This window comes from Colletes gigas, unplaced genomic scaffold (assembly GCF_013123115.1).
Source record: "Colletes gigas isolate AHSC1104 unplaced genomic scaffold, ASM1312311v1 Colletes_gigas_Sc00001, whole genome shotgun sequence".
Taxonomy (NCBI): Eukaryota; Metazoa; Arthropoda; class Insecta; order Hymenoptera; family Colletidae; genus Colletes; species Colletes gigas.
Window position 1 is genome coordinate 12,697,441 of NW_025106630.1, and position 17,960 is coordinate 12,715,400.

At 46.4% G+C, this 17,960-nt stretch overlaps 1 protein-coding gene across 1 annotated transcript in view; it reads left to right on the forward strand.

Annotated features, from left to right (window-relative positions):
* Nucleotides 1-17,960, forward strand: part of LOC122396908 (zinc finger SWIM domain-containing protein 8 homolog) — a gene marked incomplete at its 5' end in the record, with an annotated part of 67,801 nt that overhangs the window by 43,804 nt on the left and 6,037 nt on the right. The window contains 6 exons of the mRNA XM_043395673.1: nt 13,019-13,270; nt 14,652-14,827; nt 15,094-15,404; nt 16,467-16,893; nt 17,021-17,272; nt 17,355-17,651. Coding sequence (XP_043251608.1) covers nt 13,019-13,270; nt 14,652-14,827; nt 15,094-15,404; nt 16,467-16,893; nt 17,021-17,272; nt 17,355-17,651 — 1,715 coding nt within the window. The remainder of the gene's footprint in view (nt 1-13,018; nt 13,271-14,651; nt 14,828-15,093; nt 15,405-16,466; nt 16,894-17,020; nt 17,273-17,354; nt 17,652-17,960) is intronic.

The following is a 17,960-nucleotide window of genomic DNA, read 5'->3' on the forward strand; positions in this document are numbered from 1 at the left end:
TTCCTCGACTCTTGTAAGTCCTTCTCCTTAGTTTGGATCATTTAAAGATCCATCTGAAACGATTCGAGGATGTGGTGGTAGCGACATTAGCGGCAGAGTATGCATTAAGAAAGTAGTTCCACGTTTGCTGCAAGATTTATTTGCAAAAAGGACGTTCTATATATTTATGGACAATTACTGAACCAGTAGAACTACGCGCATCGGCTTAGTTATAAATCAACCTTCGTATAATTTCACTGGAACGTTCCCCGCGTAGCCAGCACTCGTTTTAACGACCTTTCGTGCTAACGACTTTTCGAAAACAGATATCCCTTCTTTGCCGCGTGCAATCTGTTTCCGATAGAACGATGCCAAAGCCTCGACGATGTACCTGTTGATGCGGACTGGCATCGTTCCGATCCCTACTGTCCCACCAATTGTTTCTCCCGTGCAATTTTGCCGCGAGTGTCCCTATCCACGTTTGTTCCTGCTGGAGTAAATAGCATCGTGATTGGCCGTTTAACCCCCCCACGTACGATTTTACCTGTAAACGCCCCTTTGACGAAGACATTTAAATTCTAGCGATTTTTGAGGAAGTCTCGCACTAAGTGATAAAATTTAATTATTAAATATTTCACTACACAGTGAATTACACTCCATATTTTGATGAAATTTTCGGTTGGACGGTTGGTGGATTTGTTTCGAGAACGAGATGAAAAAATAAGATGGTCGATCGTATACATTTAAGCCGGACACAACGTGGATGGCGAGGATGGTTGGTAAATGGCGGTCGCGGCGAATGTGCGAGCACCGACAAAAGATCGAGCACGTATACACGGCGAAGGTCCTTTCTGGCACGGCTCCTGCTCATATTTCAGGATCCCTTTCTGCCGGTGCACCCTGAAAGAGGGCCTCCAGCCACCCCCTGGTCGCACGAAAACGAGGACAAAGAGCCATTTTTCCGTAACGCGATATGTCACGTTGCTGCAGGGGGTGGCTGGATGGGCGAAGGGTTGTCGACACAGGGACGAAAGCGGAACGAAAGGAGGCTTTTCTGTGTCACCGATTTAATCCTGCCGCGGGATTCTACTTTCCTCGCTGCTGCAGGATATCTCCTTAAAGAAGAGGGAGGCTCGAGGATTTGCGGGCATTAAGGGTTGTGAGCTTTTCACGAGCTTTTAAACTCCGCGCCCGATAATAACGCCACGATGTTTTTCGTTTCCTCCTGTACGCGTTTCGTTCACCTCCCCCCACCCTCTAGCCTTTTCTGAAACCCGCCGTTAATAGCGTTTCTCCTCGATTTTAAAATTTGTTTCGCGATGGAACGCGAGCGCGATAAGTTCTCGTCTTCTCTCGAAGATGCTTCAAAGTTGCTTCTAATGGGAGAAAATTGCGATATTGAAGGCGTAATGGCCTTGGATGAAATATGTCTTCTCGGTCGTCGAATGTTTTTCCTTTTAATTCGAGACGAAACAAGAAGAGATGGATTGCAAAGGGTTGACGCCGGGGTATCACCGTCACAGAGCATTTCATTGTAAATTGTTTGGCCACGAGATTTATAATTCACCGAGACATCCGAAGACAACCGGAGTGAAAGTCTGACGCGAAAGAGAAATTCCACGGGAGCGTTTTAATATTCTCCTGGATGGAAAGTTTTTCCGGGGCGTAATATATTGAGTGGAAAACGTTTCAATAAAACTGTTTAGCGACGCGCGCAAGCGGCGGAGCGGAGGGAATTTAATCAAGTATTTTCTTAACGCGTTCGAGCTTTTCCTTGAAAGTATCATTCATACTTTAGGAATTTCTCCATTTTTAAAGAAAATGGGCAACGAAGTATGTTGCAGTCGCGTAAGAAATTCGCGTTTCCTTATAAGAATATTAAACATTGATTCTGTACATCAATCTTGTCGCGTTTCTATTCGGGTTTATTAAAATTTCTTGTTATTTCGCGCGACATGCTTCTTCCATTAATTCCGTCCTGTTCCCGATTAGGAGCTGTACGTATAGTGGATCACGAAGGATTACCACCGTTGAGATATTAAAGGGTCTGTGTACGTAGTTACGGGTCATTAACCTCGACAAGCATATTCGATTATTCTCTCATCATAATAATTGACACATTTCGTACTAGCTCCTAATAGATGTATTTATTAGCCTATTAGCCCGACAACGATAATAATACGTCCTTCCGCAGAGTGGCCATTAAAACAATTTCACAATTTCAACCAAGACACGATGACGGGTTTTTCACCCCAACATAAATTCTGTCGAGATAACAACAATTACGATAATTTACCATGACGTGGAATGGTTTACAAAAGAGAAAATTTGATTGTCTTCGAAAGGACCATCATTAATAGCCAAACACTCCATATAAAAAAAAATCATACAACAAGGATCATAGAGGCCCCGTTCAAAAACCGAATTCACCATGCACGAGATACGAGTTTTAGCAAAATCTAGTCATGTCCGTTTATCGTTTTGTAAACACGAGTGTTGGGGCTCGTTGGAGAGGGGGTTGAACGGGGTTCGTTCCCCCTCCTAGCGTGCAGCGACGAGTCGCGCGATCGCCAAGGGGTGTAAAGAATTTTTTACGGTTTACGGCGTGAGTAAAAATTGAAATCTCCCGGGCGCGCCTTTTCGTGCGTATGGTTTCCGCGTAGCGTAGCCGGGATATCGACCGGGCACGGAAACCGGGGTCGATGCACCGTCGTAGCGCCACGTGAAATTCATTTTGAGGAAGCCCCGGGGAGATATTCTGAAAATTCACGGTCATTAAACCGACCGAAACAAAAGTATCCGCCGGGGCAAATAAAAAAGAAGCTTGGTGCTTCGCGAGCTGGATTTTCGGGAGGGGGAGTGGTGCGTCGCCTCGTCCTCTCCGCCTCTGTTCCACGCGGAGAAATCGATCGGGGACCTCGAGTTTCGTCGATTCTTCGACCGATGCTCGTTTCTATAGACTCGACGAAACAGTTATTAGAATAGAAAAAATATTCTTGACACTCATCGCCGTTTAAACGAGGGTTGTAACATTTTGTCAAGGAATTTTGTGTCACGGAGAACCGTCGTTGCTGTAACGATGATCGTCGTTTGTCTTTTCGTAAAATTTCGGCGTTGGCGAGCCAACGGCAACGAAAGAACGATATTGCACGGGGAACGGTAACGTTTGTCAGAAAACGAGCAGAAGTAATTAAATCTAACGAGGTATCTGGCTGAACTTGCTACGTAAGAGTTACGGAGCGCATTAAGTGGCTTAATTAAACACAGAATTCAACTGAAGTATCGCGTATTATCTCCTCTGTTTGCGATCGCGTAATTACTGTTCCTCTCGGTTCCCGGGCGGCGTCTGAAAGTAAAAATTAGAAACTGCGCGATTAAAAATATACGTTAACCTCGACGCGTTTTACGATTTCGGAACCGGGGTCGTAATAAACTTCCTCCAAGAGCAATTTTGCAGCTTTATAGTCGTGCACCGCGTAAAAAATGTCGGGGGGAAAATCTTCGGAAGTTTCGTTTCGTCACGACGTTCGAGGATCGAGGAAACTATCGCGCGATTCTTCTTCGTCGCACAACCGACGTGTAACAATTTCGGTGCACCCGTTGGCGAGTGCCTCGAGCGATAGATCGATGGGGAAGATGGCTGTTGAACGAGCCACGAATCCTCGCGAGCGAAAACTTTTCCACCATCCGTACTCTGTACGCGGAAAAGTTGAACCTTTACTGATTTAAGGCGGTCCGCGGGAGAACCGTTCCAACGCGAATCGCGCTTTATCTTTCTTTATCAGCGGGGGAACATTTTAACGGTCCCGACCGTGCCGTGAATCATATTTAATTTACGAGCTAGTCGAGGGAACAATGCCCCGAAGAAGAGCCTCCCGCCGTCACGAAATTTTGATGCTCTTTCGCGCTCGTTCGACGATTCGCCGGAGTCGCTCTTCGAGCCCTACGGAATCGATTCTGCGCACCAACAAACTTTGTTTACGTTCTATAAATTGTATTAAACCGATTATTATTAATTTCGAAACGGCGGAAGGGCGGGAGGAGGAACCGAGAGCTAGTAAATTATTTCGGAAGAATGTTTCGTCCACGTACACTGTCACGAGCAACGCGAAAAATAATAGTCGTTCTGTGACTTAAACGCCAAGAGCATGCATTCAGACCGACGTTGGTGCGTCGCTTTAATGCACTACCGTTCGAGATTTTCTCCGAGCATTGTTCTCGGCTCGAGTACATATTTCGCGCGACAAAGTAACATTGTAGCGTGCTTAAGGTAATTACGAAGCATCGTCCGCTTCGGATTCGTTGACTTAATTAGCGCTCCGGAGAAATCGCTGCGAAACTCGCGAATACCTATCGACTACGTTGATAATTTGAAACGGTGGAAAACATTTAGCGTCGATGAATGGCTGGGACAGTGTTTCGTAGATTTTAACAGTTTTTTGAAGAGGCAGAATAGCATATCGCGTTGGAACGACGTCCGTTGACCGCGACCGGAACTCGGAAAAATTGCCGCGTCGGAAGATTCGCGTCGCTGGAAAATTTACGCTGTGAAAATTTCACGCGAACGAATACTCGTTGGGGAAAGTTTCGTGCCCGGTTCGTTCCGCGTTCGTCGCTCTTTTGTCTTCGAGTTCTATCATTTTTAAAGCGGGAACGTTCGGGGGCGTTCGAGAAGCTCCTCGTATCCGGGAAAAGCGAGCGTTTTAAACGACCGAGATTCAGGAAACGGAATTTCCTGCGACTCTATTGGCCCGGTCGAATCAACTTTCCTTTCAACTATTCTTCTATTTGTCGCGTCGAACAATATAGAATAGAATCAAGATTTCTCTTCGATTTGAATCAGCGAATGTTACGATTATATCTGTTGGTTCGTTTCACTGGTCGGGTTTGATGGGTCGTTTATTTGTTTCGTCGCTTGTCGCATGAAAATCACGCAAATTCGGAAACGTACGATCGCGGGTACCGGAGTCTGGCCGTGACGGGTACCACGGGCCTCGATCGTCTGTGACCGAGCCGAAATTACAGTTTATCAAAGCAGAAAGCTGCGCAATCTGCTACCGACGCGAAACCAACCAAGTTTCGACCGCGTCGAGGAACCGTTTGCCTCGTTTCACCGTCGTGAAAAGTTTCCCAGCAATTTGTACCTTTCGCCTGGAAACATCGACGGGAAATTCTTGCGTGACCCAATTTGACCATTTTCTCGGCGTCGAGAACCACTTGAAACTTATTTTTAATTTTTGAAAAGGACTTCGATTTGCTTTGAAGCGACGGTCCTGATTTATTCTATTTTAATCACTGCATGTTTACTCATTGAGCTATAATTGCCCATGCTTTCTCTAGCCATTATTTACTGTACGATCTACCCGCGTCTCGTTAGGCATTTTTTCACATAAAATGATGGCTCATCGGGTTGGGAAAAATCGATGGTGTTTTCTGGGACGAAAGTACTGCGTCTCGTAACGAAGGTGCTCGTCGTTGCAGCGTGTTAAAGACACTCGGAGCTTGGTCATTCGGCCGAATGTAATTTCACCCGGCGGCGCGGGGGGTGGCACCGAGACAGCACGGAAAGTTCCTTTATTACGTTAAAAGTTTTTACGATCTCACCTCGCGGGGGCTATCGCGTCGCGATGGGCGCGGCGTCTCTCTGCCTCGGATTAAAACGGGCCGACTCTAAACCCCCTTCATCCCCCGTCCGATGAAATGACGAGTGAGACGAGATTTCCTCGAGAAGATATCCCGGGTTTAATTCCCGTGGAAACGGTAATTCAATGTCGACTGATTTCCAGCCATCGACGGCACAGATATTAGGGGGTGTAACCGTTAGCCCCTCGACCGCTCGCCTCCCCCCGATCCCGGATTTACGACGGGTTTCTCGATCCTCTGTACAGAGCGTACCGTTTTAATATCGAAATTGTTTGCGCCCGAGCAACCATTACTCCGCGATCAGATTATACACACACTGCCGGACAAAAAGATACCCTCGAAATTAATCCGATTCCCTTTGTACGTTCAACGTTACACGTTCGATCTTTCTTGCGTGTACACAGACTCGCGATAGTGTTCGAACGATGACATATTCCTAATTGAAATTAACTTATAATTTCAAATTAGGAGAACATGTAACTTTTGATAAATGTTTACAATGTTGGAAATACATGGCTTTAGGCCACTTTCGTAATAACCAGCATACGTATCTTGGGATATTTTGTTAAGCAAAACAATGTTGGTCTTTTGAAAATTCTACTTCGCAGCTTCGAGGATCATAGAAACGTTTGTTGAACAGGTAACCTCCGATTTTGCGATAAATTGGTGGAAAATTGTCCTCGAATTGGAGCTGGATTTGCTTTCCCCTGGAATTCCACTCGAGAATCGTTCTGCAGTTTATCGATTCTTCCTCAAGAATTGATTATTCGACCGTGCGCGTAGACTATCGGGTCTCCAGGAAACGAATCGAAAATTCGCAGCAAACCCGTTCGCGTTAGCTAACGAACCGTCACGCGAATCGCCGGTCGTCAGCTTCCCGATAGTTGTTGCTTTGTCGTCTCCTGATTGCACGACGAGTGTTTGCTGGATTCCAGGCAAGACAAATAAATGGCGGCCCGAGGACGACCCGGAGAGTCATCCACGCGAATTATCCAGTCGTCGTTTCGTTTCGGTCCCTCGTTCGATCGCGTCCACGAATTATTTTCGAATTTTAGAAAAAGACAAATAAAAGGTGCAATTAATAATTTCACAGTCTCTTCGGTTCGTTTCTTTTATTTTTTCGTTAAAGGAGAGCGATTATCCATCGAGTATCGTATGCACACGTGTGTTTGCGTGGATGCGGGTACCTCAGGAGTTTGCCTTCTTCTCGATAAAGGAACATCTTGTGAATTGAACGTTGGCAAGGAACACCTGCCCTACCTGCATGACCATTAGAGATTAAGATTAGATCCCTTCGTGTTTGCGTTCGCTAGCAGATGCAGGAATACACAATAACGCCACCGAAACGTTGATTCCTATCTTTAACTCGTGTCGTTCATCACTCGTTTAACAACTGAGTCGATAGCCTTGCTAACATTTATCTCGCGTACACGAATAAAACCTACAAGATTCGGTACAGAAGCTCCCATGGACAAAATAAATTAAGACGGCTTGTTCTCGGTGCATCCAGAGCAAATTTATTTATTACAAACTGGGGCCCCTTAACCCTCAAGTGGGCTCTCAATCTCAACCGAATTATTTCAAAAAATAATTAACTAATAGAGGATTAGATAAATATTAAAATCCAATAATTCACTTGATTATTCCAGCAAGAATCTAACCGATTTCAGATTTTAGCGAATCCTTTCGAGGATCGAGGCGTTGATTTTTGTTAGGATAAAATTGCTCGCGAGCGAAAATATACTTTGGCGATAAAAGCGGTACGTAGAGAGCAGTAATTCACCGTCGATGAAATTGGAAAAGATTAATCCCCGAGATAGAACGATACAGGAACCAATTCGCCGTCAGAATTCTCGCGAGACCGACGTCAATTAAAATGGCGTCGTTTCTTCGGGAAAAAGTTTATTCCGCGACGCTGTTCGCGACGAACAGGTGACGTGACGGCCATCCACGAGCAGGATTTAGCAGGATGTTCTAGCAGGGATTTTCAGGGATCATCCGTCGCCCTCGACTTTGCGTTTAATGCGAAATTTACAGGCGAAACGTGCACCACTTACGGTGACTTCGATGCTCATCGAGAGTCGGACGATGCGCGATCCATGATTTTGTATCGTCGAACATTGATCGATCCTTCTTTACGATCACGGAACGTGGACGTGGAAACGTCCTTTGTGGTCGAACCATTTTTATCGATTTTATTTCTTTATTTATTTACGGGCTTCATTAGAGATTTCGTTCATGTATCTCACCGATTGAGTTCTACGTTTAATTCCCCCAGAAATCGGGAGTTCGTTCACATTTCGATCCTCGTTCCTCCGTAAAACTCATCCTCGATCTCTTGGTGGACGTCTTGGCTCGCCACGATAAAAGAAAAGAAGAAAAAAAGGAAAAAGGGGCGCGGTTGCAACGAAAATAACAGACACGCGAGGCAACAGGCCAGCCAGCCTGGTCGCATAAATTCCGTCATCGTAATACTTTTATGATTCTATTTCCATTATTTACCGTCCGATGGGAAAGTGGAGCGTACGATCGAGATAAAAGGAACGCGCGAAAACGCTCCACGGCCCCTTTTGCCGCCTCTCCGGGCATCCAGTCGCTGCGGTATCGCGCCGCTTTAAAAATGCAATACGTACACGAGATAAGGCGCATTCTGAACTGCATGCAAATTTCACGGCTACGTTCCCCGGGAGCCCTGCAACCGTCCGCCAATTCCGTGCATAATCGCGCCACGCAGCGAGAACCCATCGATTTTTAGCCTGGTTTTCACCGTGTAACGAACCGACTCGATCGAACCCTCGGAAACGAGATTTCGCTGATTTTACGAACCGTTGCCTCGTTCGCGAAACGATACGTTACTTATAAACAAAGCATCATTGATTAGTTTAATTAAAATATAAATTGTTTGCAATTTTGAGGCACGATACGTGGATTTTAGACGCCAGTTTTTTTTTTATTTTCGCCCATTGTTGGGGAGACTGAATGCTGTTCGGAGAGACGATCGCACAGATAGGCGAGTAAACAGAAAATTCCTCTGGTTCGGGAGGATTAATGCGGTCCTTAAGAGGCGACGGAGGCCTCCGACGTTCCGTCGTTTTAATCCCATTTGCCGCATCCGCACGTGAACACGGCGGTTCATCCACCAAGACAAAAGGTTTATCGTCGTAGCTCGCGCGCGCTTGCCAGCGCTCAATATGCCCGGAAATGACGTTACCACGCTGCGGCCCGTTATTAATGGAAATTCAATTTCTATTTGATTAGCGAGCATCCGCAGGGTGGAAACCGTACGGTGTCGTTCTTCGATTCCCCAGCATAAGGAAACCGTGTCTGAAAACGGGCGCAGCATCCCCCAGCCTTCCTGTTTACCCCCGAACGACAATAGACGCAAATATATATTCAACAACAGAGGTGCAACTGAATATTAATATAACACTTTTATATGTTTTTTACTTTATACAACAGTTTGTATAGGATTATCAGGGAGTAAACAATTTGAAAATATCAATCAAAGTTGTCAAAATTTGTTGCGAACTATTGGAACGTGGACGATTTAGGGTAGAAGACTCCCTTAAGGGTGGATAAGAATTTTGCTCGTCCGGGTTGGAGGCTCGCTTGTAGAGAGAAACGCCGTTGGCCGACGGCACGCGTTTGCGGAGCGTTCTCGCGATCGATCGTCCAAACATTTGCAAGAAAAACAAAGGGGGAAGAGTAATGGAAATTTTTGCAAAGTGCCGGAACATGGACGCGCGGGAACGGTCGCTGGAGGATTTTCCCCGGCAGCCGCCATATCGAGGTCGCTTTTGTGGAGTTCGGGTCGGGGAAATTACGTTGCACGACGAAAACCGCGGCTCGTTTCGATCGTCGAGCGCGAATGAAACGGCAAAAGCGTCGCGGAATGAACGGAGAGAGGGGCAGGGGAGGGGGGAGAACGAGCTTGGTATTTTTTATTCGATTAACGACGGCCCCACCGGTGCAAAAGTGCATCGCGATTTCGTCGGGAATTTTCACCGGCTTTCCGTGTATTTTTTCCAACGTCCTCCCTCCCCATCTCCTGGTCGAGTTCTTGTCGTTTTTATTACACCGGAACCTTCATTATCCATACTAATCTCCATCAGCAAGGAATTCCCTGATAGTTTGAATTCCACGTTTCGAGTGAAACAAATTTACAAATACGTAAATGTTATACGATACGTGTAAAAGAGATATATTGAACTGGTCGACAGGTTCAGCGACCCGGAAGTGTATCACGATTGCACGTATATTAACCGTGTTCTTTCTTTTCTATCTTAAATATTAGAATATATACGTTTGTTAAAAAAATAAATATATTTAGTAGCGGAACCAAGTATTCCTTTACGCGTCATCGAAGGAAAGTTCGCGGCGAGGGTCGATACCGCTCGAGAACTCCCATATTGAATATGAAAAATTGCATATTACGGGAAGATGGATGTACCGGGGAGTCGGAAAATTCAACGTCGAGATCGACGACTGGCCGGAACGAAATACGACGTCGATTAGCGTAAGAAAGGACGGCGTGTCTCGGGAAATTTTCGTGTACGCGGGGAAGGAAAACGTGGTGTTTTCGCGTTGCTTGTGAAATGGACGAAAGCGCGGTGTTTTAGAGGCGCACGAGGTCGAGCGATACATCGCCGGGCATCGATTTCTCGTTCTTATTTTCCCGGGAACACGCGGCGTACGCATGGCCTCCTTTGAAACTCAAACTTACACCTACGGCGACAGGGAAAATCAATAAGGAAGTTAGGAGCGTTCCGCGGCGACTGTCGCGCGTGCCTGCGAATTGGAACGCGCGGAAAACACGCTTTTCCTGAACGCCGTTGGAAAAAAGTTTATCGTCCACGTTCCCAGGGATCGTAGGAAACTTCGAACGCCCTTTTAAGCCTAACGTCGTACGTGTTATTTCGAGCGTTTTCGGGCTTAATTGAGCGATAAATTACGGCTGGCCTCTGACCCGTGCCAAAATTCGCCGTACATGGACCCGTTCGCGCCTCGTTTTCCAACCGTTCTTCCCTGCTTTTGCTCGATCGATCCTCGTTTCTTCGCGAAGGACAGCCGAATCGATTCGAGACAGTCGCGGAATCGCGTGAATTGCAAATCGACTCGCGTCATCGCTGTGAGGAATACATTCTGCGTTGCATTTGTGTCTTATTTCCCACTTGAAATGGTATAGAAACCCGTGTATAAATTGTTCTCTCTAATAAGGGAGGAGACCCATGTAAAATGGTAAAACGAGAAGCGATAATTTGATCCTACTACACGTATCGAGCAAGCTTGTCAAAGCTTTGAACTTTAATACGATGGACAAACATTCGATTCCTGGATCTGAAATAACTGAATTCTCGATTCGTTGACAAACGCGTTTGGCTGGCCTCCACAATTACGTAACACCGTTTGAAATTGTTAACGAGACGCTTTCATTATCGCGCTCATTAAGGCCCCCGTCGCGGTGATTATTGTCCTAGCGAAAGAAACGCTTCAGGACGCCTCCGGGCTCACAAATCGATTCTAATTGAATGCAATTTAACGATGGAATTAACGCTGTCGCGGATCTGCGAAAACGCCGACGCTCGGCGAACGAGACCTTTGAATTCCGTTTCTGTTTGACCGTTTTAAACGATTGCTTCGAAATTGCACGACTCTAAAAACGAAATTAATTTCTGCTTAACGCACTGTCGACCGATCTTCCGTTTCGTCCTTCATTTTAATTCCAGTTTCGACTAATCGACACTCGCCGAAAAGACGCGAGTTTCGTGAATTTCGAGTTTCGTCGAGGTTGTCGATCGTCCGTCGTTGGTCGTTTGTTGACGATCGCAGGGTGATCGTTGGAAGAAGCTCGTTACGGCGACGTTAATCGCGTCTGTAACGAGATTTCGCAAAGAACGGGTGCCACACGGGTATTAATAAAGTTATCGACGTCGGGTAGTAACGGCGTTTATTATCGGAACGGTTCGCTCTGGCTTCCTTCGTTCATTCACGACGCTGGAATAAGCAAACAGAGTTTTCTCCGGTTCCTCGAGAACTTCCCTTTAAGCTTTAACCCTTTGCAATTTATTTTCAAGCAAACGTGATTATTCAGACCGATTAATTGATCCAAATAAATCCCCCTAAATCCCATAAATCGTGTTCCATCCACCGTGAACACGATCGACTCGACTTCTTTGGGTCTGGGTTTTTATTAAATATATTATGCGGCGATGTTACGATCGAATCTTGGATCGCAAACCGCAACAGGGTAGCGATACAATGTAACTCCGAAACGAAGCAGAAATTGCGGCCGGTATTCGAACGAAATTTCTTACGAGTTAGGCGAGGCAATTTTCAGTCGATTTGGTCGTCGAGTTTCATTCGGTTTTCCCTAACGACCGACTCTTGCGGACGACCGAGTTTCCGGTCTGCGGTCGAGAATTTGCAACACGGAGACTGTCCCTCTCCCGGTGGAGCTATGGCGGAGACAACAAGAAAGAATCGAAGAGAATGGCGGGAGATGTTCTAGGAACCGAGAATACCCGCTTCGTACTTCACCCCCACCATCGATCTTGCTTATAGCGAAGTGTTTGAATCATTTCACGATTTCGTGATCGTCACGAAATATCGTCTGATATATCGTCGAGATGCATTGACGCTAGATCTATCAAAGTGACCCATTCATAATTTTTAATAGAACTTGTAAAAAATTTACCATAATTTTCCATAAGAATCGTTTTAATTTCTTTAAAAAAGTCTCGGATAATAATAAGAAGCGTCAGCTAAAATAACTCGTTATCTATTGGTGGTGCCAGAAAAAAAACAAGGATTCGCTCGAGGTACGTTCGAGCCTATCGCTACTTTCGAGCGATCGACCAAGGCAGCGAGGGAGGAAAAAACTTCCCTCGTCCGGAGGTCTTCCAAGTAGATCCTTTCGTTGACTTCACCGTGCTCGCGACTTCTTTCCTCCTCCCTCTTCAAACCCCCCCCCCTCGGCACGTTGCAAGGGAAAGTGCGGTCAAGCCGTGATTCGGAAGCCAGGCTTCGCGGTAACGCGAAACAGATGGGCGGAAGAGAGAGTAAAGGAGAGACAGAGACTGTGATTATTTTTGCATCGATGGTTTTATAGCTTGCAAATACGCTTTACGTTTTTTCGACATCGCCGACTGGGGAAAAAAACCAACAAACTTATTTGCCAAGTATTAAACCAGTGGTTCTTAACCTCTCGTACTCGGGGGCATGATTTAACGCTGGAACAAAGCAGTCGAAACGATTCGTGATTTCTAATGGAACTTGTGAAAAATTTACTGCAATTTTCCATAAGAGAACGAATAAACACTTATGTCTATTGCATTGTATGGAGCGTGGAAATTGACAAAATCGTCGATTACATTGTTGCAATTGATTTGTTTTCCAGATGGACAAACAGTACCGACGTTGTGCGAGCTCGCGGCGCGTTGCGTGGCGTCCCACATACCCTTCGAGCTGGTGGAGCACGTTTATCCGCCCGTGCCCGAGCAACTACAGCTCAGGATAGCGTTCTGGAGTTTCCCGGACAACGAGGAGGACATCAGGCTTTACTCGTGCCTGGCCAATGGGAACGCGGACGAGTTTCAGCGCGGCGAGCACTTGTTTCGTTCGAGGAGCGTGAAAGATCCTCTGCAGATCGGTGAGCGAATTCAGAGTCAACCACATCTGGAATTCTTCGATGAAAATTCAAGATTTATTAATGAAAATCGGCCGAATATAACAGACGATACTACTGTATCTTCTGTCAACTAAACTAGTAGTTCGACGGGTCAAAGCAACGTTCAATTTTTAATTGAATCGGTTTTTTTTTTTGCACCAGCCTCCGTTAGAGTTCTGCAACGCTGCCGCGAAAGACCGGAGAAAAAGGTGGAAATCGGAATTTATAGGGCGCTCAATTTCGTCGCTAATTGATCCCAGTGTTCCCGGGCCGTGAATCGTTGGAGTCGTTTCCTCCCATCGATCCGGCATTAAATTCATTTCAGCGTCGGTTTACAGAGAGAGGATTTTGCGACACTATTCGAGACAGGGAAACGTCAGGGTCAGGTTTCCAATTATGTCTATCCCGCGCTTCCCGTCCAAGGGGAGCCCTCGCGGCTCGAGAATCTTTGCACGATGCTCCATTCCTCGAATAAAGAAGCTGGTCAGCTTTCAGACCTCTGAATCGCCATGCCTCGCCTAATAATCGACCACGCGGGAAAAAATTTTCTCCTTAATCTTCGCGATGGATTTCAAATTTAAGTACACAAAGTGTATTTTTATGAATCGAGTGCAATTATATCCTTCCACTTGGCCGTTGTTTTCGTTGCCTGATTCATCCGCCAGAAAAGTGGCAAGAGGAAGATCGAATTAGACGCTCGAAAAAGCAGATTTCATGAAAATACTCGAAGGCAATTAGAAACGTCTGTTCGATCCGCGAACGGTGAACAGGATAATTCGCGAAAGACGCCTCTCCGACAGAGGTACGAGACGTTGGATTTTAATCCTTAATTTTATTGTTTGACCAAGATGTTCCTGGACGGTTAATTTCCTCGAGCTAATTTACGCTGCACTCTACATAGAAAGACGTCTTTCCCTTTGTATTCCGTTTGTTAGCGATCCACGGCACCGGGGCGTTGTTTCTTAATGCGCGCGAAATGACGTCTTTATTCCCTTTCGTCTGGAAACGGTGCTTACGCTTCTTGTCGTGGCAATGACCGACGATTCCCCTGCGAGCCGTGCAATTCCGCTGTTCGGGGTCGTGCGAATAATTTTCAACGAACGTTTAATTCGCATTTATTATACGGTATAATGCTCTTCCGAGCATCGTGTTATTAAACGTTGCAACCAATTTATTTTCGCCCGTCTCAGCAATGATATATTTCCTCGTTATTGTCTTGTACAGGCTTTGTATTAAAAATACTACTCGTCCAAACGATCGAAACTGAAATGTCTCATCTATTTTTCAAGTCCGTCAACTTCAACATCTCTATTCGTGCTTGGATGACAAATAATACTGTTTTTTTTATTGTTCCACTGGTCAGGATTCCATCTAAGCGCAAGCGTAAACGCACCTGTAGTGATGCACACCGGGAAAACGATGTTCAACGTCGCCGTAACGTTCGATCGACGGAAGATCACGTCATGCAACTGCACTTGCACCTCGAAGGCCTATTGGTGCGCCCACGTGGTCGCCGTTTGCCTCCACAGGATACACATGGTAAGAAACCGCGCCTCGAACCTCCAAAAATCAATTTCTAATCGCGTTGGAGATCCTACCGATTATTAACGTTACACTGGATTTAGCGTTAAAAAGATTTGAGATCGAGTACGAGCGTTGGAGTGCAGATCGAGCCGGAGTAAAATCGCGTACGTCAGGTTGCAAGATCGAATTTGCAAGGATCTAGACGAGACTGGACGATTTAATTGTCGTAGTCGCGGTTAGAGAGGGCGGGATACTCTGACGCGACGTTGTTTTGTATTCAGCCGACGCAGGTGTGCCTGAGAGCTCCGGTTAGCGAATCCCTGTCACGTTTGCACCGGGAACAACTGCAGAAGTTCGCGCAGTATCTCATCAGCGAGCTGCCGCAGCAGATTCTGCCCACAGCCCAGCGTCTTCTGGACGAGTTGTTGTCGGTCCAACCGAGCACCATCAACAGTTACTGCGGCGCCCCCGATCCTACGGCCGGTGCCTCCGCCCACGATCAGACCTCCTGGTATCTCGACGAGAAGACACTCCACGACAATATCAAGAAGATCCTTATCAAATTCTGCGTTCCAGCTCCGATAGTCTTCAGGTAAATTGCCTTCGAAACCGAGAAACTTCAATCCGCTGAAAGAAACTCGAAAAAGTGGGATTGGAATTTTCAGTAAGAAACTGTGATCCATTGTTCTTAATATAGGAAACTTTGTTAACGCGTAAACCCTTGAAATTGTCTAGAAGAACTTTTCTTTAACGTCTAATTTCGAGAATTAGTTTCCACCTTATCAGAACAGTCTATGAACGCGTATTAAAAATTACACCCACGCAGTTCCGAAACTACTGGTGTTTTATTAATAATTGAACCACTGTTAGAAGCGGCAAGGCTCCCCCTTTAAAATGGCTTTTGGTTTTTGTCGATCGGACTTACCGTTTCCGAGATATCGTAATTTATGTAAAGGGGTATTTTTCTTAATTCGACTATCTCTGTCTTCGTCTGACGCGTCGGAACTCTTTCTCGCTCGTGCATCGCGCTGACCTACCCCACGGACGTGACTGTCGTGACCCAGTTCCGTAGTGTTTCCAAGAATTTACTACGCACTGTTTACTATTTACGCGCGCGCGGTCATTCATCTCGCATCAATGAAACGTAAAAAAAACTTCGAACCCTTATATCTCCGTAACTAGCCACCGCATCGACTTGAAACTAAAATCCTCATATCTCCGGAACTAATCACGCTATCGACTGGTACAAACGCTCATTTTAAAGGGCATTTCATCCCCTATCCGATGACTATGCAAACTACCACATTTTATGCTGTCTTCTATGTTTATTTTATAATTTACTTTGACGTTACATACTAAAAGAAGTTTTAGCAACTCCTATTTATTATACGACTGGTCTGCGATGAAACTGGATTATAAATTATTTATTAAGTTTGCATATAGAAGGGTTCACGTGATTACTAGCCAGCATCGTTTCGTGAATAATTGTTCTCTCTGGGACTAACCTATCGTTTAGTGTTAACTTCTGGTCTCTAAAAACACGGTACCAATAATTATGCGTCCATTCGACCGATCGTAGAAACGACCTTATCGATCGCGTACGTTCTCCGGAATGATTTCGCGTCGGTTGACGAATCGGATCTGATAATTGCAGCGATGTTAATTGCCTGAGCACCACTGCGCCTCCTGCTGCTGCCGAATGGTCGTCGTTGCTGCGACCGTTGCGCGGACGGGAGCCGGAAGGGATGTGGAATCTGTTGTCGATCGTGCGCGAGATGTTCAAAAGGAACGATCGCAACGCCATACCGTTGCTGGAGATCATCACGGAGGAGTGCATGGCCTGCGAGCAGATCCTCGTTTGGTGGTTCAACACCAAGGTAGCGTTGTTGAACGCGACCGGTTACGGGGGCAAACACAACATGAACAGCAACGTGCACGCCTCGCAGCACGCCTGCTCGTCCCTCTGCGACGAGATCGTCGTCCTTTGGCGACTGGCCGCTTTGAATCCTGGCCTCTCGCCGTCCGAGCGTGAGATACTTCACAATCAGTTTACCACTTGGCACATGAAGATCATCGATAAGGTAAGCCGCGTCGCGGTCAGGATAGGATCGATCGAGCATATCACGGTTCGTCGACGAGCTCGTTTCCACCGTGGAATATATCAGACAGCTAACGATTTATCCATCGACGAAATTTCCGGTTTCACAGGTAACGAAAAGTCGGGGCAGCTCGGTGACCCGCAACTCCCACAACAGGCACAACGGCACCGATCACAAGTACTCGTTGAAGAACGATCTGACCGTTTTCACCGGCTTCAAATCGGCGCTCGAGGCGTGCTATCTCGATTGGGAGGAGTACACCTTGCCAGGTATCACGTACACAGCAGGAAGCAATCCCATGTATCATTGTCCGTTCACCTGTTTCCGGCACGTCGGGGATACCAGGACGGAGGTGAATCAGGTCGGTGTTTCGATTCGCGGTGAAACTTTTACGCTTACGTCGAGGGATCGTGGTGGAGAAAATATGAATTCTGTCGACGCAGGTGAACTCGAGCGCTGCCGTGCTGAATTGTCAGCCGCCGGTCTCTCACCACCACGGCAGACGGCCGTTGAGTTTGGGCCTGGTGGAGTTCAGCTACATGGACCGGAAACGATTGAATCCGCGAGAGTTTCCAGGCCTGTGCTCGCGAAGCGGCGGCGGGGACGGGAATCGAAGCAGCGTCAGCTCCGAAGGTTTCTGCGAGAACGAGACCGACATGCCCGATATACCCGAGCCTCAAGTGGTCCTCGTTAGACGAAGTTGTGCTCAACTAAATAATTGCGGGGACACCGATTCACAGGTACGTAAAATGGCCGGAGGATATCGCGCGTCCGCGAGTTGTTGGCCCCCGAGAGTACTTTACTCGCTCTACCTATCCCCGGTTTCGTCGTTTAGGTTAATAGCGGCTCGTTAGAGTATGCATCCATTACACGATCCCCCATCGATACGTAAAAATATCGAGTTGTTCGGAAAGCAATTTCGTTTTTTCTCCTTCGTGAAAAGGAACGATTTTTTATTGAATTATACTTTGTGAATTCGCCTGGTGAATCTTTGAAAGAATCTCAGGTAACGATTTGGTACCGATAGATTGCTAATCGCTGCTATAAAT